The 19,185-nt window shown below is 39.8% G+C and overlaps 1 protein-coding gene across 2 annotated transcripts in view; it reads right to left on the bottom strand.

The window, feature by feature from the left end:
* The window catches only part of MDGA1 (MAM domain containing glycosylphosphatidylinositol anchor 1), a 339,276-nt gene that overhangs the window by 215,522 nt on the left and 104,569 nt on the right, over positions 1-19,185 (bottom strand). Inside the window, exons 1-2 of one of the 2 annotated variants that reach the window (XM_060754078.2) lie at positions 13,933-14,085; positions 380-519 (exon numbers count right to left, since the gene is read on the bottom strand). In XM_060754078.2, the coding sequence (XP_060610061.2) occupies positions 380-519; positions 13,933-14,047 (255 nt within the window). In that variant the 5' untranslated portion in view covers positions 14,048-14,085. Of the gene's footprint in view, positions 1-379; positions 520-13,932; positions 14,086-19,185 lie in introns of those variants that run through there. The other variant, XM_067464241.1, reaches the window with a different exon arrangement.

Raw genomic sequence — 19,185 nt, 5'->3', positions numbered from 1 at the left:
CAAATTCAGATGGTTAGAACACCAAAAATGAATAATACAATGAATAAGTAAAACAAGTAAAAGTGAGTCTCCGTTTTACACTGGAGGTAAAGGTTTCACTTTTTTTTTTCCTGTTCTGTAGATGGAAAGGCACATTATTGAAAGGCGAAAGATTTATACGATCTGAAGAGAAACCAGAGGCACATTATTGAAACTGGTCAGCATATCAGTGTGTTGAGAAAAGTATTTAGATTAATTGGGACATCAACTATTTTAAAAATCTATATATTGATCACACCACATCATTTTCACTCAAGATGGTCATTATGGACATGAAGGAGAGCATTTGGCAAAGTAATACATAAACAATGAAGAGATGATAGGTGGGCACAAAGCTTACCTGTGGCCGTGGGTGCCCCGTTACCAAACACTGCAAAACAAGGGTGTCACCTTCTCGAATGGTGTACACTCGTTCACTGATGTTATCTTCCTTTACAACACATGCTTGCCCAGCATGGATGATCTGAGCCTGAGCAGGTGCTGCGAAAGAAAGAAAGAAAGAAAGAAGACAGAATTAGAGGAGCTAATGTCTTTGTCTCCAGTGCTCATTTACTTTAGCTTTCATGTAATGTCTTGGGACTTCTGAGAACCAAAGTCTAATCCATTTGGAAGGCCAATGTTCCACCAACATATTGACAGTAAGACATTTGAAATGTTGAGAGACTGCTGCAGAGAGGCAGGGTTTCAATTACAAATAAACTACAAATATTCACAAACAAGACCCTTCTCACTGGTCTGCATCTGTCTTCTCTTCTTTCCACTTCCTCCCACCCTTGTCAACATGTACACTGTTCACTAACCCTTCAAATGCTTTGCATGTTAAATGATAATAAGGACTGGTAGTAATGGTGAGTAAGGAATTATGTCTTATCTTAGTGGTAAATGACAAAAAAACAGAGTTCTGAATTATTCTGACCACATGTAGAACATTATTTTTTGCATCTACAGATTTCTTGTAGCCAGTCAACGGGAGTTAATGGCAAATACCAAGTTTTGTATTTAAGAGCCAAGGAACCTAAGTTCATTCAATTTAAAACTCAGATGTCAACCCATTACTATTTGTAAGCATCCTTTTAAAACTCATTTTTGTTTAAATCTTTTAACCTACTATTGTAGGCTAATGAAATAAACTGATGTTTGTAGTAATTCATTTGTTTAAATCTTTTGGTTAAATCATAATTCATTTGTTGCCCATCTGTGTTTCACATAGCACATGCAATATGCAATATTTGCATCAAATTTCAGGAAGTAATGAAGTTGCCCAATGAATAATATACAAAATCATTAAAACAGACCAAACATCAACCCTGGAACCTCCTGTATGGCCAAGTTATAAAATCTTTCCCTGCCCACATTCTTGTCAACAAAGAAAATTTGGGATTAATCATTTCAATGAAGCCCCTAAAAGAGTTTGATCAATTAAAGTAAGGGATGGGTAGAATGCAAAAAAGCAAGGGGGAAACAAGGACGAGTTTTTAAGGAAAATCTAATTTTCAAATTATTATTATTATTATTACTATTAGATACATAACAAGATCAGTACACAGCAAACAAGATCACTATGCTGGCTGTTGTATTTGACAACATGTCAGGCACTTCCCAAATATCTAGGACTGTGTAATGTATTGGCAAATAATGTGTGCAGATCTGAGTAGGGTGGCCTTTTGCAGCTGACAGATTGTAATTTTGTCAGCGCTGATTGTTTTTAAGTGCAGGCCAAGGTCTTTAGGCACTGCACCCAGTTTGCCGATCACCACTAGGGCCACCTTTACTGGCTTGTGCCAGAGTCTTTGCAATTCTACCATAAATCCTCATATCGTGTAAGCTTTTCCAGTTGCTTCTTGTCAATCCTACTGTCACCTGGGATTGCAACATCAACGATCCATACTTTTTTTCTCTCCCACGATCATATTGTGCTCCAAAACTCTGTTGTTATTGTTGTTATTCTTATTATTGTGTTTAATTTATTATGTTTATTTATACACCATTTCTTTCTCTCCACAAAGAGACCCAAAATGCCAACACTGCATAAGCAAGAACAAACACATTAAAGTACTGAAAAGGGGTTAATTGCAGAACATTCTGTGTAATATACAATAGCAACCATAATGAAATCAATACAGGAAGGGAAGTGGAAGCAGCCACAGCATATGCATCTACTGACTGGAAGGCCTTTTAGGGGAGTGATTTCTATCTCCAGATAGACATGTGATCTATACATTTATCATGCAGAAATCATTAGCAACACCTTCAGGAAGCAAAACACTGAGTGTATAACCATACACCCTGATTTCTGTGATTTGACAAATGAAATTAGGTTGGTATTGCATTTTAAGAAATAGTTAACTAGTTCTAATTCATGGAAATGCATGAATAACCATTCTCTGTGTAACACCTTGGCAAAGCAATTGTTACACAGAAGGCTCCCATTTCTCCTCCTGTTTCTCTTTCCAGCTGACTGATGATTTATTGGTAGGATTATTCCACAAGTACTATCCAAACAATTGTGGATTAATAGATTCACTCTGTTTACTAGAATGCCTTTACAGCAAATACACCAGAGCTCATCGAGTCCCCCTCCGTTCCTTGCATTCAACATCTGCAAAGACCTCCTGCTATTCTGCTCACAAGAAGCTCCGTTGTCATTAAAAAACAAACATGCCCAAGACAAAGTGCAAAGCTCTGTAGATACAGCTGAGCAGATGGGAGGCCTGCCCTTCCCAAGAGGACAGGGGATTAATGTTTACTAAGTATGCCTGTATTGGGAGGATGAAACATTTATATAAACTTAGAAATAGAGATTTAGAGCTTGTGAGAATAAACCACAAGACATAAAACACATACAAGCACAGAAGCACTAGGCTGTTGCTGTTGAATAGCTCCATAATTTCCCTGCCAAGATATCCTACCTCTTTCATTCTCTTTCTTGGTTAACTAATTAAAAGGCAACTTTTGTGCCAATATCTAACAAATTTCATATCATACATTCCCCACTGCTTCCTTGCTTCGATTTTATGGGCAAATTTGTAGAGGACCAGTCATGGGCAGTCACTTAGCTTATGAATCTGGCATTCTTAGTCATAAAAAAGAATTCTGATTCATAAAAATGTCAGATTCATTATAAATTTTGTTTTGGTGCCTCCATGAGGCCTGTTAGACAAGCATTCATATACAAAGGTAAGATCCCTCAGAGATTTAAAGTGACCAACACAAAAGAGCTATGCAAATAGAAATGCTCCTAATCTTTTTGTTTGGATAAAGTGTGACCTAATTTTATTGCTTTGGGCCATCTTGATAAAGTGTGACCTAATGTTATTGCTTTGGGCCATGAATTGTATGATCTACCACCACAAAACACAGTATTTTGCCTATACCACTATAATAAAGAAAAGTAAACTAAAATATGTTTTAAGCTGCCTTGGATCACAAGGTTGAGGCAGGTTCCTTTTTCTCAGAAGACACCACAAGGGTAATCCAGTCCAACTGCCATGCAGGAATACACAATTAAAACATTCCTGACTTTCAAGAAGTCAACCATAGCAGAGCACCTGATGAACTAACCTGGACACAGCATATTATTTGAGAACACAGAAATGCTGGACCACTCTAACAACCACCATGTCAGACTACAGAGAGAAGCCATTGAAATGCCCAAGCATGTGGACTATTTCAACAGAAAGGAGGAAACAATGAAAATGAACAAAACAAAGAGCAACACTAAAAAACAGGGGAATTCCAGACGAAAATCAATCAGGGCCAGTTAACACCTCCCAACAAAGGATCCCCGTGCAGCAATCAGGCAGACTTTGAAGCTACAAGGCCATTCATTGCTAATCAAGATGGCCAATTGCAACTTTCATACTTGCCTCCAGCAAACAAGAGTTCTTTCTCCCACCCTGGACATTCCGCAGATATATAAACCTCACTTGCCTAGTTTCCAACAGACCTTACAACCTCTGAGGATGCCTGCCATAGTTGGGGGTGAAACGTCAGGAGAGAATGCTTCTGGAACATAGCCATACATAGCCTTTGTTCAAAAACCTCCAGAGAAAGAGACTCTACCACTTTCTGAGGTGGTATGTCCCTGAGAAACAGCTCTTAACATCAAGAAGTTCTTCCTGATGTTTAGATGGAATCTCTTTTACTACAATGTGAATCCATTGCTAGTGTCCTAAATTCTAGAGCAGGAGCTCTTTATAATAATAATAATAATAATAATAATAATAATAATAATAATAATCTTTATTTATACCCCACCACCATCTCCCCAGAGGGGACTCGGAGCAGCTTACATGAGGCCGAGCCCAAACAACAAATTACTATAAAAATAAAACCAAAACACAACCAAAAACGCAAACAGTAAACAGCAACATCATAATAAAATAAAACATGTAAGTACATAACAATATAAAGTTACAATAGATGCAATCACAATGACAATGGGCGGGCTGCATTTAATGATTAAAAGAGAGACTAATTAAAACTAATTTAAAACTCAGGCGAGATAAAGAGAGACAGATTATTTGTGGAGGAGAGCTCATTATAGCGGGGGTTGAGGAATCAAGCTTTCCCATAGAGGGGGGACAACATATGCTCCAATGACAGAACGTTGAGGCTAAGCAGTAGTGTGGGATTGTATACCTACTCTCCAAAGACGCAGCGGAAGAGCCAGGTTTTAAGATCCTTTTTAAACGTTTCTAGGGTAGGGGCTTTCCTAATTTCTCCAGGCAGTGAGTTCCAAAGTTGGGGAGCCACAGAGGAGAAAGCTCTCTCCCTTGTGCTTACCAGGCGAGCTTGTGAAGCTGGCAGGGGTGAAAGAAGGGCTTCCCCAGATGAACGGAGGGCCCGAGATGGTAAATGGAGGGAGATACGGTCATGAAGGTAAACTGGTCCCAAACGGTTTAGGGGTTTGTAGGTGATAACCTGCACCTTGAATTGGGACCGGAAAATAAACGGCAGCCAATGGAGCTCCTTAAACAGGGGGGTTGACCGCTCCCTGTAAGTTGCCCCAGTTATTAATCTGGCTGCCGAGTGTTGGACAAGTTGTAGTTTCCTGGCCGTCTTCAAGGGTAGCCCCACGTAGAGAGCATTACAATAATCCAGTCTAGAGGTAACTAAGGCATGGACCACCATGGTCAATTCAGACTTCACGAGGTAAGGTCGCAGTTGGCGAACAAGTATTAATTGCGTGAAGGCCCTCCTGGCCACAGCTGACACCTGCGCATCAAGCGTCAGCGCTGAGTCCAGGAGGACCCCCAAACTGCGTACCTGTGATTTCAGGGGGAGTGCAACCCCATCCAGCACAGGTTGCCACCCAATACTCCGGTCAGCCGAGCGACTGACCTGGAGAACCTCTGTCTTGTCAGGATTGATCCTCAGCTTGTTCTTCCTCATCCAGGTCATCACAGCAGCCAGGCACTGGTCCAGTATCCTCGGGGCTTCCTTGGAGTCAGGTGGAAAAGAGTAGTGGAGTTGGGTGTCATCTGTGTAGAGATGGCACCATACTCCAAAACTCTGGATGACCTCACCCAGTGATTTCATGTAGATGTTAAATAGCATGGGGGACAGAATATAACCTTGTGGGATCCCACAGGTCAACAACCAGGGGTCCAAGCAAGAGTCTCCCAGCTTCACCAACTGGATGCATGTGGTGAAATACTCCCTATTCCTAGTTGTTTTCAATCTTTGGTCCACCAGGTATTTTGGACTTCATTTCCCACAATCCATAACAGCTGGAAAGATGACAGATTTCTAGAAGTTGACATCCAAAACATCTGGAGGACCAAAGGTTGAGAGCCACTGCCTATTCTCCTATTCCCAAATTTCCCTGTGCACAGAGAGATTGTAGGGACATGATTTGTATTGAGTTCAATGTATCATCAGGCCAGAGAGAGAAAAGGGGTAGAGAGGGTAAGGGAAAGGGGTGGGGTGGGGGGAGAGAGAGAGATTGAGAGGAGAGTTTACCTAGCAATTCCAACATGAAAAGAATTTTTCCCTTTCAAAAGTGATTTGTACACCTGGCCTTTAAATTTACTGCTGTGAACTAAAAAATTAATGAATGGATGATTTATGAATCAAGTTAATACTGTTGATAATAGTAATTATTCTAATGGAGAATGGTGTCTTTGAATCTTTTAATATGAAAGCTTTTATATATGTCATGCATGGTTTTTGGTACAGAGTATTTTATGTTGGTATGTGTGTGCAATATTAAAGAAAAATTGGTTGCTGTGGGAGGATTAATCCCCCTCTAGTAGATTGTCTCATGGTACAATCTTTTTGTTAATCCCTTCTCTTTGATTGTAGAAAATTCTACTTGTTTCTAACTTGTATCTCAGGCCATGTTATTATGTCAACATTTCTTTAGTTTACCATATGTCTGTTATTTGTCAACAAATGCACTCTGCCCGAGATCTGTGTTTCCTGACTAGATGTTTTGCATAAAAATCTGAATCACAAGCTGAAAATAATATCCTATTGCATGCTCAGTTTTGGTCTTCTCTATCATTAAGTCTGCTGCTTTTGAATATGGAAAACAGCATCACACATACATAAACACTTTAACCATTATTTATTACCTCTCATAGACTATAGAGTAACACCTGACTTTTAAGAATCTTTTAAGAACATACTGCACAATTAGAGTGTATGATTGCACTTTAAAGGCTAAGGAGCCTTGGAGTTTCCCCTTGGAGCGAAAAGTTTAAAACTCTCAATCAGAGAGCTCTGGCACAAGATCAAAGTACAAAGGCCAGGATGCTATAGGATGTTCATATTGCAGATAAAATGGAAACATGGTGTTATAACTGTGTAATGTGGAAGGAACCCAGAACAATTTAACTGAAATTGGCTTCAAATTCTTCTGGCAACACAGGTTCCTTCTACTTCTCCTCCTGGCCTCTCTTTGGAATTGCAATAGGAGGTAAATTCTTGCTAATTCCATTTTTTTATCTTCAATCAATCTAGTTCAGTGGTTCCCAACTTGTGGTCTGTGGACCACCAGTGAGTGGCCTGCAAGAACGAAAACATGGTTCTTGGCCTCACCATTACTACACTGTTGCCTTGAAACCACGGGGAAACTAGAGCAGCCTAGCCTAAGAAAATCAAATGAAAATTATGGGGTTGCCTACAACAGGAAGGCACACACGCAATGACCTTGGGCAACTTTTACTTTCTCAGCCTCAAAGGAGGTCAATGGCAAACACCAAGCAAATCTTACCAAGAAATTGCCGTAATAGGTTTGCCTTAGGGTCATAGTAAATCAGAAGTGAGTTAAAGAACTCTGCTCTTGGCAACCATCTGTTCATATCCATAAGAGCTGAGAACAATGTTCTGGCTGTACCCTTTATAGACGCATTATTCCTCTGACCTGTCACTACATTGCTTTTTTCTTCAAGAAAACAACATGGAAAGACACTATGGAGCTGCATTGTCTACCATACATCTTTTCTGCTTCACAAAACAGAAAGCCAGAGCCATCTTCTGGTTAATTATCTCATTCTTCTTCAATTAGTACATTGCTTTTAATTAGCACTTTCAAATTCATCAGGTGTTAAATATGTCTTCCAGTCCACATGCACCTTTAGAGACTGGTAAGAAAGGGTTCAGAAATGTCTGGAGGCTTCCAGATAAGTTATAACAAAAAGGGACTGAGCTCTATATAGTCTTCTGGCACATTACAACTTCTCTAAAAGCCAAGGGTTCTGTTTGAGAAAGATGTCCCCTGTATGCTGTATCTTCCTCTAAATCAGCCTTCTTCAATCTGGCGCCTTCCAGATAAATTGGCCATGGTGGCCAAATGCTCCAGCACATTTTCAGGGCAAAAAGTTTGGCTCTAACCACTTAGAATATGATATCAATGTTTGTTTGTTTTATTTTCAAAACAACTGCTTGTTTTCTGTTTCTCCCCTCCTATATTGGTTCATAAATATTTATCTTTCCATCTAGATCTCAGGTTTTAAAGTAATTTTTACAAAACACGAGGGTGAGAGCACCTCTCCTTCCTTTAGAGCACTTAAGAATCATTTGGGATTTGAAGACAGGCAAGGTCTGAAAGTCAAAATTCAGTTTGAGGGGGCTTTATGGGGCATATCCCAGCAGTGAGCAAGGCCAAGGGCACATAGACAAGCCAAAAGAAAGCAGGTAGGCGAGACGCCATTCTAACTAATGTGAGCAATTTATCAGCAGGTTTATAAAACTCAGTGCAGCTCAGTGTATATTTACTCAAGAGTAAGTCCCAATAAAACAGCATTCCCATGCACAATGCCCAGCTCATATCAATGAAACAACTTTCCTGCCTACAATGCTCAACCTAGTTCTACCTGGTGGTACTGAAATTTGAAACACAGTCCCTGAACTTACAGTAGACACAGGAAAACATGGATAATTGCAAACCCCATTGAAATTAACTACTTCTGCTACAAGTTACTATACAGTCACACTAAAGCAGTGGTTCCCAACCTTTTTTTTTGACCAGTGACCACTTGACCAGGGACCACTCTCCAACATTAGTATTAAAAGGGTTACAAATCATTTTTTGATCAACTTTAGATTCAGTTTGGGATTTTGATTCAGAAAATTGCATTGGATAGACCACATCAGCTCTAGTTTCTGATACAGAACATATGCCATGGTCAGCGACAGGGAAGGAGTGGCATACGGTGTGAAAAGAGTGGAAATATAATAAATTAATAAATAAAGAGGAAGGAGACTAGGGAAACAGATTTTCATCCTCACGGCCCACTGGTGGTCTGTGGCCTACACGTTAAGAACCACTGCACTAGAGGATATAGAAAAGGTATCTTTTTTAGAAATTTGCCAGGGCAACTTGCAGTGGAAGCATACCATAGAACCAATCGGAAAACCTAGAAAATTCCTAGAGAGGATACATTTTGTCAGATGCAGGTAGATGAAACTTACTCATATTGAGTATATGTGTTCTCTTCCCTCCAATCCCTCTAAGTGCAAAATAAATTACAGGCTAGATGGGCAACAGATGCAAGTTGTCTTTGTACTTCAGGTTAGAGCAGAGCTTCGTAAGCTTTTTTTGACTCACAACCCCTTTTTACCCAACAAATGTTTATATGACCCTAAGTATATAAATGGATATAAAAGTATATATATGGAGCCCCCGGTGCCACAGTGGGTTACACTGCTGAGCTGCTGAACTTGCTGAAAGGTCACAGGTTCAAATCCAGGGAGCGGTGTGAGCTCCCACTATTAGCCCCAGCTTCTGCCAACCTAGCAGTTTGAAAACATGCAAATGTGGATAGATTAATAGGTACCGCTCCTGCGGTGCTCCATACAGTCATGCTGGCCACATGACCTTGGAGGTGTCTATGAACAATGTCAGCTCTTCAGCTGAAAAATGATGGGCACCAAGCCCCAGAGTTGGACATGAATGGACTTTACCTTTACCTAAGTATATAAAGGATGGAAAGAATGGGAAAAGGGAGGGAGGGAGAGAGAGACAGAGAGAGATATGCATGGAAGAAAGAGGAAGGAAGGAAGAAAGAATGAAGCCTGAGAGACACGCATGAGAGTGGGATAGAAAGAAAGAAAGGGGAAAGCAGAAAGAGATGTGTGTAAGAGGAAGATGCTAACATGTGAGGGACTGAGACAGAGAAAGGAGAGGAGAAAAGGGAAAGCAGGGAGAGGTGTGTGAGAGACATGTGTGCATGCAGGAGAAAGAGAGGGAGGTGACCCCAAAATACAGTTATGCTGTATAGGATGCTATAGGATCCCAACCTATAGTTTAAGAAGCTCTGGGCTAGGGTTCCCTTCTCTGGGCTAAGACTTGGTTGGCTTAAGATTGGGAACATGGATAGCATGAACACCTTGGGCATTTTTGAAGGTGTCTTCCTTACATTTGGAGAAGCTTTGTCAGTGGTCTGCCTCAAAGTGGCAACCAAATGAATGCTTCTCTATTGCCACACCATCTGCTAACAACATCTTCTAGATAGGTAACAAATAAAAACAACCAGCGAACACCTAATATTAAACAACCACAGAAAGGCACACAGACAGATCATTTTATAAATAAAGCCAACCATAGCAAAACATTAATATGGTCAAACTAAAAGTGCTGAAGATCTAATGGTTATACACTGGAAGGAATAATAAAAATGATCATCAACTAAACTAATTGATAATTGGGTTAATTATTTAATTTGCATCCCATTCTTCTCCCAATATAGGACCCAGGGTAGTTTACAAGCTAAGTGAAAGGAATTTATAGTTAAAATAATATATATTACAAAAGTTTTAAAACTATCAAACCAGCCAATTCAAACATAAAAACAGAGCCATTTGAAACACACCAATGTTTAATAATAAAGAAAGAACAGTCCGTTTAAAAGTCTTTCTCCCTCAACTAGTTAGAAGTTGACTATCTGTTTAAATAAAAAGGTCTTTGCCTCCCAGTGAAAACTAAACCAGGAGAAGGTCAACTGAGTCTCCCTTGGAAGGAGCATAACTCAGAATGTAAATACCAAATAATCAAGGAGAGAATTCCACTCTTGTACAGTCACTGGGGAAAAGGCCTTTCCACTGATATCCACCCTGCTGTACTTCATTTGACAGAGTTGTCTTTATAGAAGCCTCTTAAGATTTAAATCCTGGGTAGTAACAAGAGAAAAAGTTGATTCTTCAAGTACTTTGTACACAAGTCATTTAGGGCTCCACGTTGACCTAAAAACTGAAAGTTGGATACTAGTGTAATGTGAACAAACCAGCGAGTTGGTAACGCTGAAGGCGTTTGTGGCTGGAATCACTGGGTTGTTGTAGGTTATTTTGGGCTGTATGGCCATGTTCTAGAAGCATTATCTCCTGACATTTTGCCTGCATCTATGGCAAGCATCCTCAGAGGTTGTGAGGTCACAACCTCTGAGCATGCTTGCCATAGATGCAGGCGAAACGTCAGGAGAGAATGCTTCTAGAACAGAGTAACGGTTAGTAATTTTGTTACTGAAAGTTTCCATACTGCTATCAAAGGCAGTGGTAGTCCAAGAGGCTACACAGAGCAGTACAGCTGGACAACACTTCTGTTAGACAAACTTAATATTAAAAATGATGGAAAAGTACTGGACTTACAAAACTGTGGATATAAACTTGTAAAATGCAATAAAGGCTTTATAGTTCCAACTATCCTGGAATGTTTCAACATTTTTCTTGTGCTATACCACCCTTGAATATGCCTGGCCCTCACGTGTACTTGACCTCTACAGTAAGGTTTCTAACAAGCCCTTCATTTGATGTATATATACATTAAAATGGAAAGAAACCCAGGACGATAAAATACATTTATGCCCTAAGCAATGTACTGTACAATACTATTATTACCATAATATGTGAGGTTTATAGGACTTCTGCTCCTGGAAAGAATGGCCATGTTCATAAAAAGCAGCAATGAGGAAAGAAGTGGGTTTTCGGCAATGAGAAAAGCAACATTTTAACAATTTTAACTCAATATTAAAACACTGAGTTCAACATAATGGCTAAAGTACATGCAATAATGTATAATTTGAATTCAACCATTTTCCAGAATAAATTAAATAGGATTAATAGTTTGGAAAGAAAGTTGTGTAGGATAAAATCCATCACCCATTAAGTACACTGTTAACATTGTGCCATGTCATGAGTACATAATGCAAGTAATGTTGCTACCTTGAAGTTCAAATCTGCCAGACACATATGGTTAAGCGTCATAATGCAGAAGGAGATATGAGAGGTGTAGAACTTTCCAGCTGTTTCATTTCTGCTCCTGTCATTCACTCCTTTCCTTTGTAGCAAGTAAGACTCCACCAGCTTGAATACCAATTGAAGGAAGATGCAAAGTAGACTGTAGTTATTGTTTCCTGTTGAACTGAGGAATTTACATATAAAGGTCCATCAGCCCTGATTAGTACTGGGAAGGGAGACCACCAGCAAATACCAGATGCTGCAGGCTATATTTCAAAGAAAGAAAATAGCAAACCACCTCTGAGTATTCCTAGTCTAAGGAAACCCCATGGGAGGTCACCATAAGTTGACAGCCAAGCCAAATTAAAGGCACATGCCTGATTTCCTAGATGCTGGACTTGAAGTCCGTTATTAAGGAGTTTCTTCTCCAAAGATCATCCTATAATATGATGAAGAACTCTGGGCTCTCTAGGAGGTGTTAGATACCAGCTCCATTGGCAATGGTCAGAAATTATATTCCAGTACCAACAAGAGGACCATAGATTTCCAGCCTAGACTGTTTATATATAGCAATCTTATTTTCCAAGTGTGGCTCCTTACATAATTGAAAGATCACCATAAACATATAAGAGGAAAATACTTTTGGACTTATCATGAGACAACATGCTTCATTGGAAAAAGACAATAATGCTCTACAAAGTAGAAGGCAATGAAGGAAAATTGAACTACATGGATTGAATCACAGAACCATAGAGTTCTATGAGACCTCATGGGCCATCCAGTCCAACCTCCTGCCTAGAAGCAAGAAAATTTCATTCAAAGCACCTATGCCAGATGGCCATCCAGCCTCTGTTTAAAAGCCTCCATAACTCAATTGAAGAAGTCATGGCTCAGAGTTTATGGGGCCTGAGCCACAAACCTTCTTGGAGGTTTCTCATTCATGGACTGGCAGGGCTTAATGGCAAATAACAACAAATTAGCAACAAGAATTAAAGACAGATGAAGATAGTGGGGGAAGCATTCTAAAAGAGAGAGTGTATGTAGAATGGTGACTCCAAAACATTTCTGGACAGCTAGAAACCAAAACAGGAGTGATTCATATTGTAATTTTTTTTTTTGCTGATCCTGCTTGATTCTTATACAACAGATTATAACTTAACTTAGTATGTTATGTTCATTCTCTCCCAACCAGCTAGAAGCCATTTCATTATATGTTCCAATAATCCCTACAGTAATAAGAACATTTTGTAATCCCTACAAGCAATGTGGCAATAATGTACAAGTACCAAGGATTCTCCCTGACAGAAGAAAACACACCTCCGAATCCATGTATGCAATGGAGATTTGATTTTGAAGGCTTATGTTGCAAAGGAAAGCACAAAATACACTCAGTGGGAATAGTCAGTTCATCATCAACAGACATGTCTTCTATTCCTCTAGCAGAGGCACAACTAAACAGGAATCAGGCAATACTTTCTCCATCAATACCTGTCTGTCGTGATTCTCCTGTAATGAATAACAAAGAACATTTTCTGTCTGTTAAACTCCAGAAACCCAAGTACAGTTTCAATTGCCTTATTCTAGGATACTGCCCATAGGTGTCAGTTCTCTTTTAGGAATCCCTTCCCTTGAAAAGAGTATTTTTATCACATTTTTATGTCTTTCAGGAAATGAGACTGGACTTGGCAAATCTGGTTGCTTCCCTGCTGGGACCAGTTCTGAGTAGATTTATTTTAAAATCACTGCCTTCTCAGTTAAGCTACTCATCTTCTCTGTAAGCTGCTATTTGTTTTAAGCTGATTATTTATTATTTCATTTTAATTTTACTATATAGATATAGCTATACACACACACACTGAATGACAAATGCCCTTATAATCACATTGTGACATTGGTCAATGACCTTTGGGTATGTGGGTTAGTACCTTGGACATAATTCTCTGTATAATGGAATCTCCTGTACAATTTGTCCTACAGCTTGTTTCTGAAAAGAACTGAGAATTACTAAGTGTAACCCCCAAGCCTCTCAGGGCCAGACTGATGTCAGATCTGTCAAGTGGTTTGCCCTTTCATAGCCGTCTTTGTTTTTTCAGAACAGCTGGTATAGTCATGTCAGTTTGGGACTACAGCATGGAAGAAACAGGAATGTTTGATCTTGCCAGGACTAGCCCAAGAAATTTTCCTGCTTGAGGTAGAACAGCAAAAGGTACCTACCTCCAACCCCAAAGTTCAGACCCTCTAAGCCAGTGATGCCAGTGCTCACAATGTAGGCATTGTGTACGCTTCTGTGGGAGAGCATTCCATAGGCAGAGTGATTCTTGCCTTGCATGGTAGAAGGCCTCGGATCTGAAGGTCTGCTTCCAAGGGTGCATCTACACTGTTGAATGGATGTATTTTAACATAACTTTAGTTACCATGGTTAATGCTATGAAATCACGGTAGTTTGGTGAGATACCAGCACTCTTTGGCAGCGAAGGCTAAAGACCTTGTAAAAATACAACTGATTCCATAGCACTGGGCCATGGCAGTTACAGCAGTGTCAAACTACATTAATTCTACAGTGTAGATGCATCTCAAATCAGCAAATACACTTGGAAAACTCTGTTAGTAAACCTTTAAAGTCTCTTAAGAAAGTATGGAGGAAAACCACATAAGTATCAAACCATATCTTAAACTGCAGTCACTCATAAGAAAGATCCAATGGATCATTTTTCATTTCTAAGCACCACAACACAGAGGATAAGGTCTGGAGAAATAAACTCTTCATACACTCCCAGCTGGTTCTTTCCCTTTCCATCCCAACTGTTGTTTACATCTGCCAGTATCCAGGTGAGTTTTTATCTCATAAACATGGGTCTGGTAAATGCTTCAGGCTAAAATATTTTCTTTTTAAATACATTTTGCTCCAGTACATAGGTTTCACTGCATGGGATATTAATATCTTTACCCAAAAGCACAGACAGCAGCAAAGGACATGTCCATGTCAAGCATCCAATTTCTGCAAGCAGTTAGGTGCAATAACTTCCAGACTGCATGATATTCACTTTAGAGATAGAGCTTGTTTACATTATGAAATCCCTCTGGAACAGTGCTAAAGTGAAATTCAGTGACTGTGCTGAAAACATCTGGTCATCAGATGTGTGTACTGACAGATGTTCCTTTTGCAATATTCAGGTTCTTCTGCTCTGGGAAGAAGCATGTGTTCGGGCTGAAAGGCACACAACTTCAATCAGTAACTAAGAATGGCAGAAAATATTATCTGCCTTAGTCCTGTACTCAGCTGTCGTGGGTGTTTTTGCTGGGTTAGCATATCAACACTCTCCCTCCCTTTCTGTTGCTTGATTTGTAAAATGAGAAGTACAGAAACAAGTGTGCTTCTGAGTGCCACAGATGTCAAGGAGAGAAAAAAAGGAAGAGGTGCCCTTGAGTTCAGCTTCTGAGTTTCTATAGGCATCTGGCTGGAATCTGTTAGAAAAAGAATGCCAGACTAGATAGAGTTAATCTTTCTGATGTCCAATTCTTAAAGAAATTAAGAACCCAACAACAACAGAATATGCAACCTAGGAAGGAGCTAGATAAGCCAAACAGACAAGCAATGCTGATGTCAATAGGGATGAGGAGAGAAACTGCACAACGTCTGGCAAAACAATTTACAAATTTCCCCATTCCAAAAAGCTGCTGCTGTGCAAACACAGCTTCTAAACTGGCAACCTTTGAAAGAATAAAGTCAGGTAAGAAAAGTAACACAAAGCCTCCCAAACCAAATGCCACAAAAGTTTGAACAGCAGGATGACCCTGGTTAGCTCTGAGAAGAAGAGGGTGAGATTGCTATCCTAGTTGTAGAGGAGCCATCTGCTCAAGCCCTCAAGATCTTGCCTGTCAGCTCTCCAGCTTCCTTGATTTGAAGCAAGAAGCAGCCAGTATCCACAAGCTTTGCACCTGGCACCAGGAAAGAAGCAAATCCCAAAGCCTGGGGGGGGGGGGGGGGTTGGCATTTTATTTTTAAATCAACTTGTTCCCCCTCATGCCCTAGCTGAGTTACTATTTTAAGCTGCTTTCAGATGTCTTGTTTATCTCATGCGAAAAGCAGTAATAAATCATCATCTGGTAGCATTCCACTAGTACCCTATGCAATGCATGTCTTGGGGATTTGGGATGTTGTTTTTTTTTTGGAAATATTAAGATGGCACATGGGATGTTTTTGCTTTTTTCCTTTCGCTATCAAAGAGATCCCTGAACCATGTTCCTATAAGACTGTTGTGAACAAACTGAAGGATTGAGAGTATATTAATAAAATCAACAATAGAAGTGATCTTGTCGCTGTTGGCTTGGTCAATAATGTGGCATGACTCACTGATCTGATGTCAGAAGTTGTGAAAGTTATTTTTTGCAGTACAACTCCCTGAATCCCTCAGCTAACATTCATCATAGGATTTTGGTAATAGGCAGGATTGTAACATTTGAAACTCCAATGTCCAACATTCCCTATCTCAATGCAGCCAGTCCTCTGTATTCACAGACTCTGTACCTATGAATTCAAACATACACTGCTTTAAAATAGCATCCTCCCCACAAAATTAAGCAAGCCTTGATTTTGTCATTTTATACAAGGCACATTACTTTATCCTGCCATTGTATTTATTGCGACTTGAGCATCCACGTATTTTGGTAACCATGGGAGGTCCGGGAACCAAATATCTGCAGATACCAAGGGCTTATTGTAAAAAAGATCTCAGCATGACATAATGGTCACTTGAGTAGAGCTTAATTGAATGGGTCAATTGATCAAATTTCAAAGGGGTCTTATTTTCTGGTGGAAGAGGATTAGGGAAGTACAAGCAGGTTCCTAAGCTGTCACCACCCAGTTTCTAGTGGTAGCCCCTGCTCCCCCATCAGCCACCAGAAAGGCTAAATTAGTCTTGAAAATTATTTCACCTGAGAGTAAATGAAAAAGGTTAAGAAGGAGCTCACAAATATAAAGAAAATAGCAGAACAGGTCACAATAGATTCAGTAGCTTGCAGACCAAACCCACAGTATATTCACTGCCCTACTACACTGGAAGGTCCAGCAACTACTGCTCTAACATATGAACCAACAATCTCACCAATTCTTCCCACTCTTTCAGTCCTTCAGTCCCTTTCATTTTATCTCCAGGCTTTTATTAAGCCTGACAGCACAGGCTGTCTCATTACTGAAATCTGTAAGCAACTTTGGTAAAGTTTTTGCTGTGGGACAGCCACTGAAAAGTAGGGTCATCACGCTTTAAAGTTAAAGGTTTAAACAAATGAAATGCACCTTGTTTGTCTTACACTGCTTGTTCTGCTAATTTATGATACCAGAAAGCCACAGTAAGCAACTGGTGAGAGAAAGGAATACTATACTGGGTTGCTGTAAGTTTTTCGGGCTGTATGGCCATGTTCCAGAAGCATTCCCTCCTGACATCTTGCCTGCATCTATGGCAGGCATCCTCAGAGATTGTGAGGTCATTCTGGCCATAAAAGCCTTCGACAACACATTGAATACTATACTCTCCCATTGCAGAGGGCAGGATATGCCCCTGGAGAAATTCCTAAGAAATCCAAACTAGCTGGGGGTCATCATCCCTCAGCATAAACTCAACCTGGCTGCTGTGCATTCTGTGTAAATGGTACCATTAGCAACTGACAAGAAAAATGTTTAACTCTGCTTAGTACAGAAATGACAAGGGCTTTCCTGGGGAAGGACAGTGCTTAGAACATTAGTCTAGGACACAGGACAGCTGTTTCCAGGAGGAGTCATCACTCAGGGGAATAGCTGTAACTCAGAGGTGAAGCATATCATATGCATGCACATCTCATTTTCAGTCTATAGAATCTTGTGCTAAAAGATATCTCAGGTAACAAAACTAAGGCGGCCCCTGGTCAGACCAGTAAATGGTTATAGCCAGTCAGATAAACAGTACTAGGCAAAACTTTAAAATACTACTTTTTAAACTGCAAATTTTTCCCCATGATAACTAGTGGATACTGGAGTTATAGCCTGAAAAAGTAACCTTCACAGTCTTTCATTCTGAGATAGTTAATTTGAAATTGTATAAATCAGCTTGGCATATTCTTATAGCCTAGGGAAATTCAAAAAATGGCAGAACCAACATTACCTGTGGAATATCAGCTAATTTCCAGGGATGAGCCAAAAGAAGAGGAGGTGGACATTTTGGCAGAACTGCATCAAATTTTGGACATTTGGACAGAACTGCATCAAAGGAAGATGGAAATATCTGCCAAATAAATAAACCATTGATTCTTTTGACCAACATCATCATCCCACAGACATGGTTTACTTGTATTAACCATTACAATGTCATTGGATACACTACATGATTTTTGACTGGCTGGTTCATTTTAAGAAACAGAGGTACAAACCGCAACTACCTGTCTTTATCTCTATTGTCCTTGTGTGGCAGATAGTAACCTCTGCAAGAATACTTACACATTTCTCCATTCACAACAACAATGAATCTTCACACATGTGGAGTCTTGGAGGGATGTGGGCAGGGGCAATACTTTCACTGTCCTGTGAAAGGATTCCTTTCCTTTGAGATAAGTTAAACCCCCAAACAGGAAATGCAAATATTTGGTGCAGCTTAATTAATTATATTATCTTGTAATTCTTGAAAAAAAATGTTGGAGGTTTGCAAAGGACTACAGAAACTTCCAAAATGAGATGAGAAGGTATGATGCTAAAATGAGTATCTGCTTGATGTCTTTCTATTGCTGGTTCTATAACTCTATGATAGCAGCTCTCTCAATCAAATATGACAATATTAAAATTGGGTTGTTGTAGGTTTTTTCGGGCTATATGGCCATGTTCTAGAGGCATTCTCTCCATATAGCCCAAAAAAACCTACAACAATCCAGTGATTTCGGCCATGAAAGCCTTCGACAATATTAAAATTATTGTTATCCTGAACCCCCAAATTTCCTTGAACTACCATATACCATTTATATGACCATAGTCAAAACTATATACACTCAAGCAGTAGGGAGAGATTTCATTGATTTCAGTAGAACCTGTTTCCAAAAATGATCCTAGATGTTTTCTTTGTCAGTTTGACATGAGCCAGCACATTGACCTCAGACAGCAAGGATAATGGGATAATAGACTGAAGCTCTTCACGGTCTACACTGTGAACTGGCTTTTTCTGTCTGCCTAGAAAGACATAGTTAATTTCTTCTAAGAAAAGTTGGTGGCTGCAAATCTAAGGAGGTCTCTTTCATTACACCCCTGGTGACATTCATTACCCTATCAAGGATGAAGGCTGGAAGCACCACTGAATTTTAAAAAACAAAAAATAAATAATCAGGTTTCTTCCCCTTCAGCGTGGAAAGCTAGGCACAATATTGACAGAGTTTTTGCAATGGGAAATTCTCTTCAGCTTGAGGCTGATTATGGAAATAATAATATGCGATCAGTGTCCATTAGCTCCA

This window comes from Anolis sagrei, chromosome 1 (assembly GCF_037176765.1).
Source record: "Anolis sagrei isolate rAnoSag1 chromosome 1, rAnoSag1.mat, whole genome shotgun sequence".
Classification (NCBI taxonomy): Eukaryota; Metazoa; Chordata; class Lepidosauria; order Squamata; family Dactyloidae; genus Anolis; species Anolis sagrei.
Note: the sequence above shows the minus strand (reverse complement) of the source record. Positions and strands in the feature narration are given on the sequence as shown.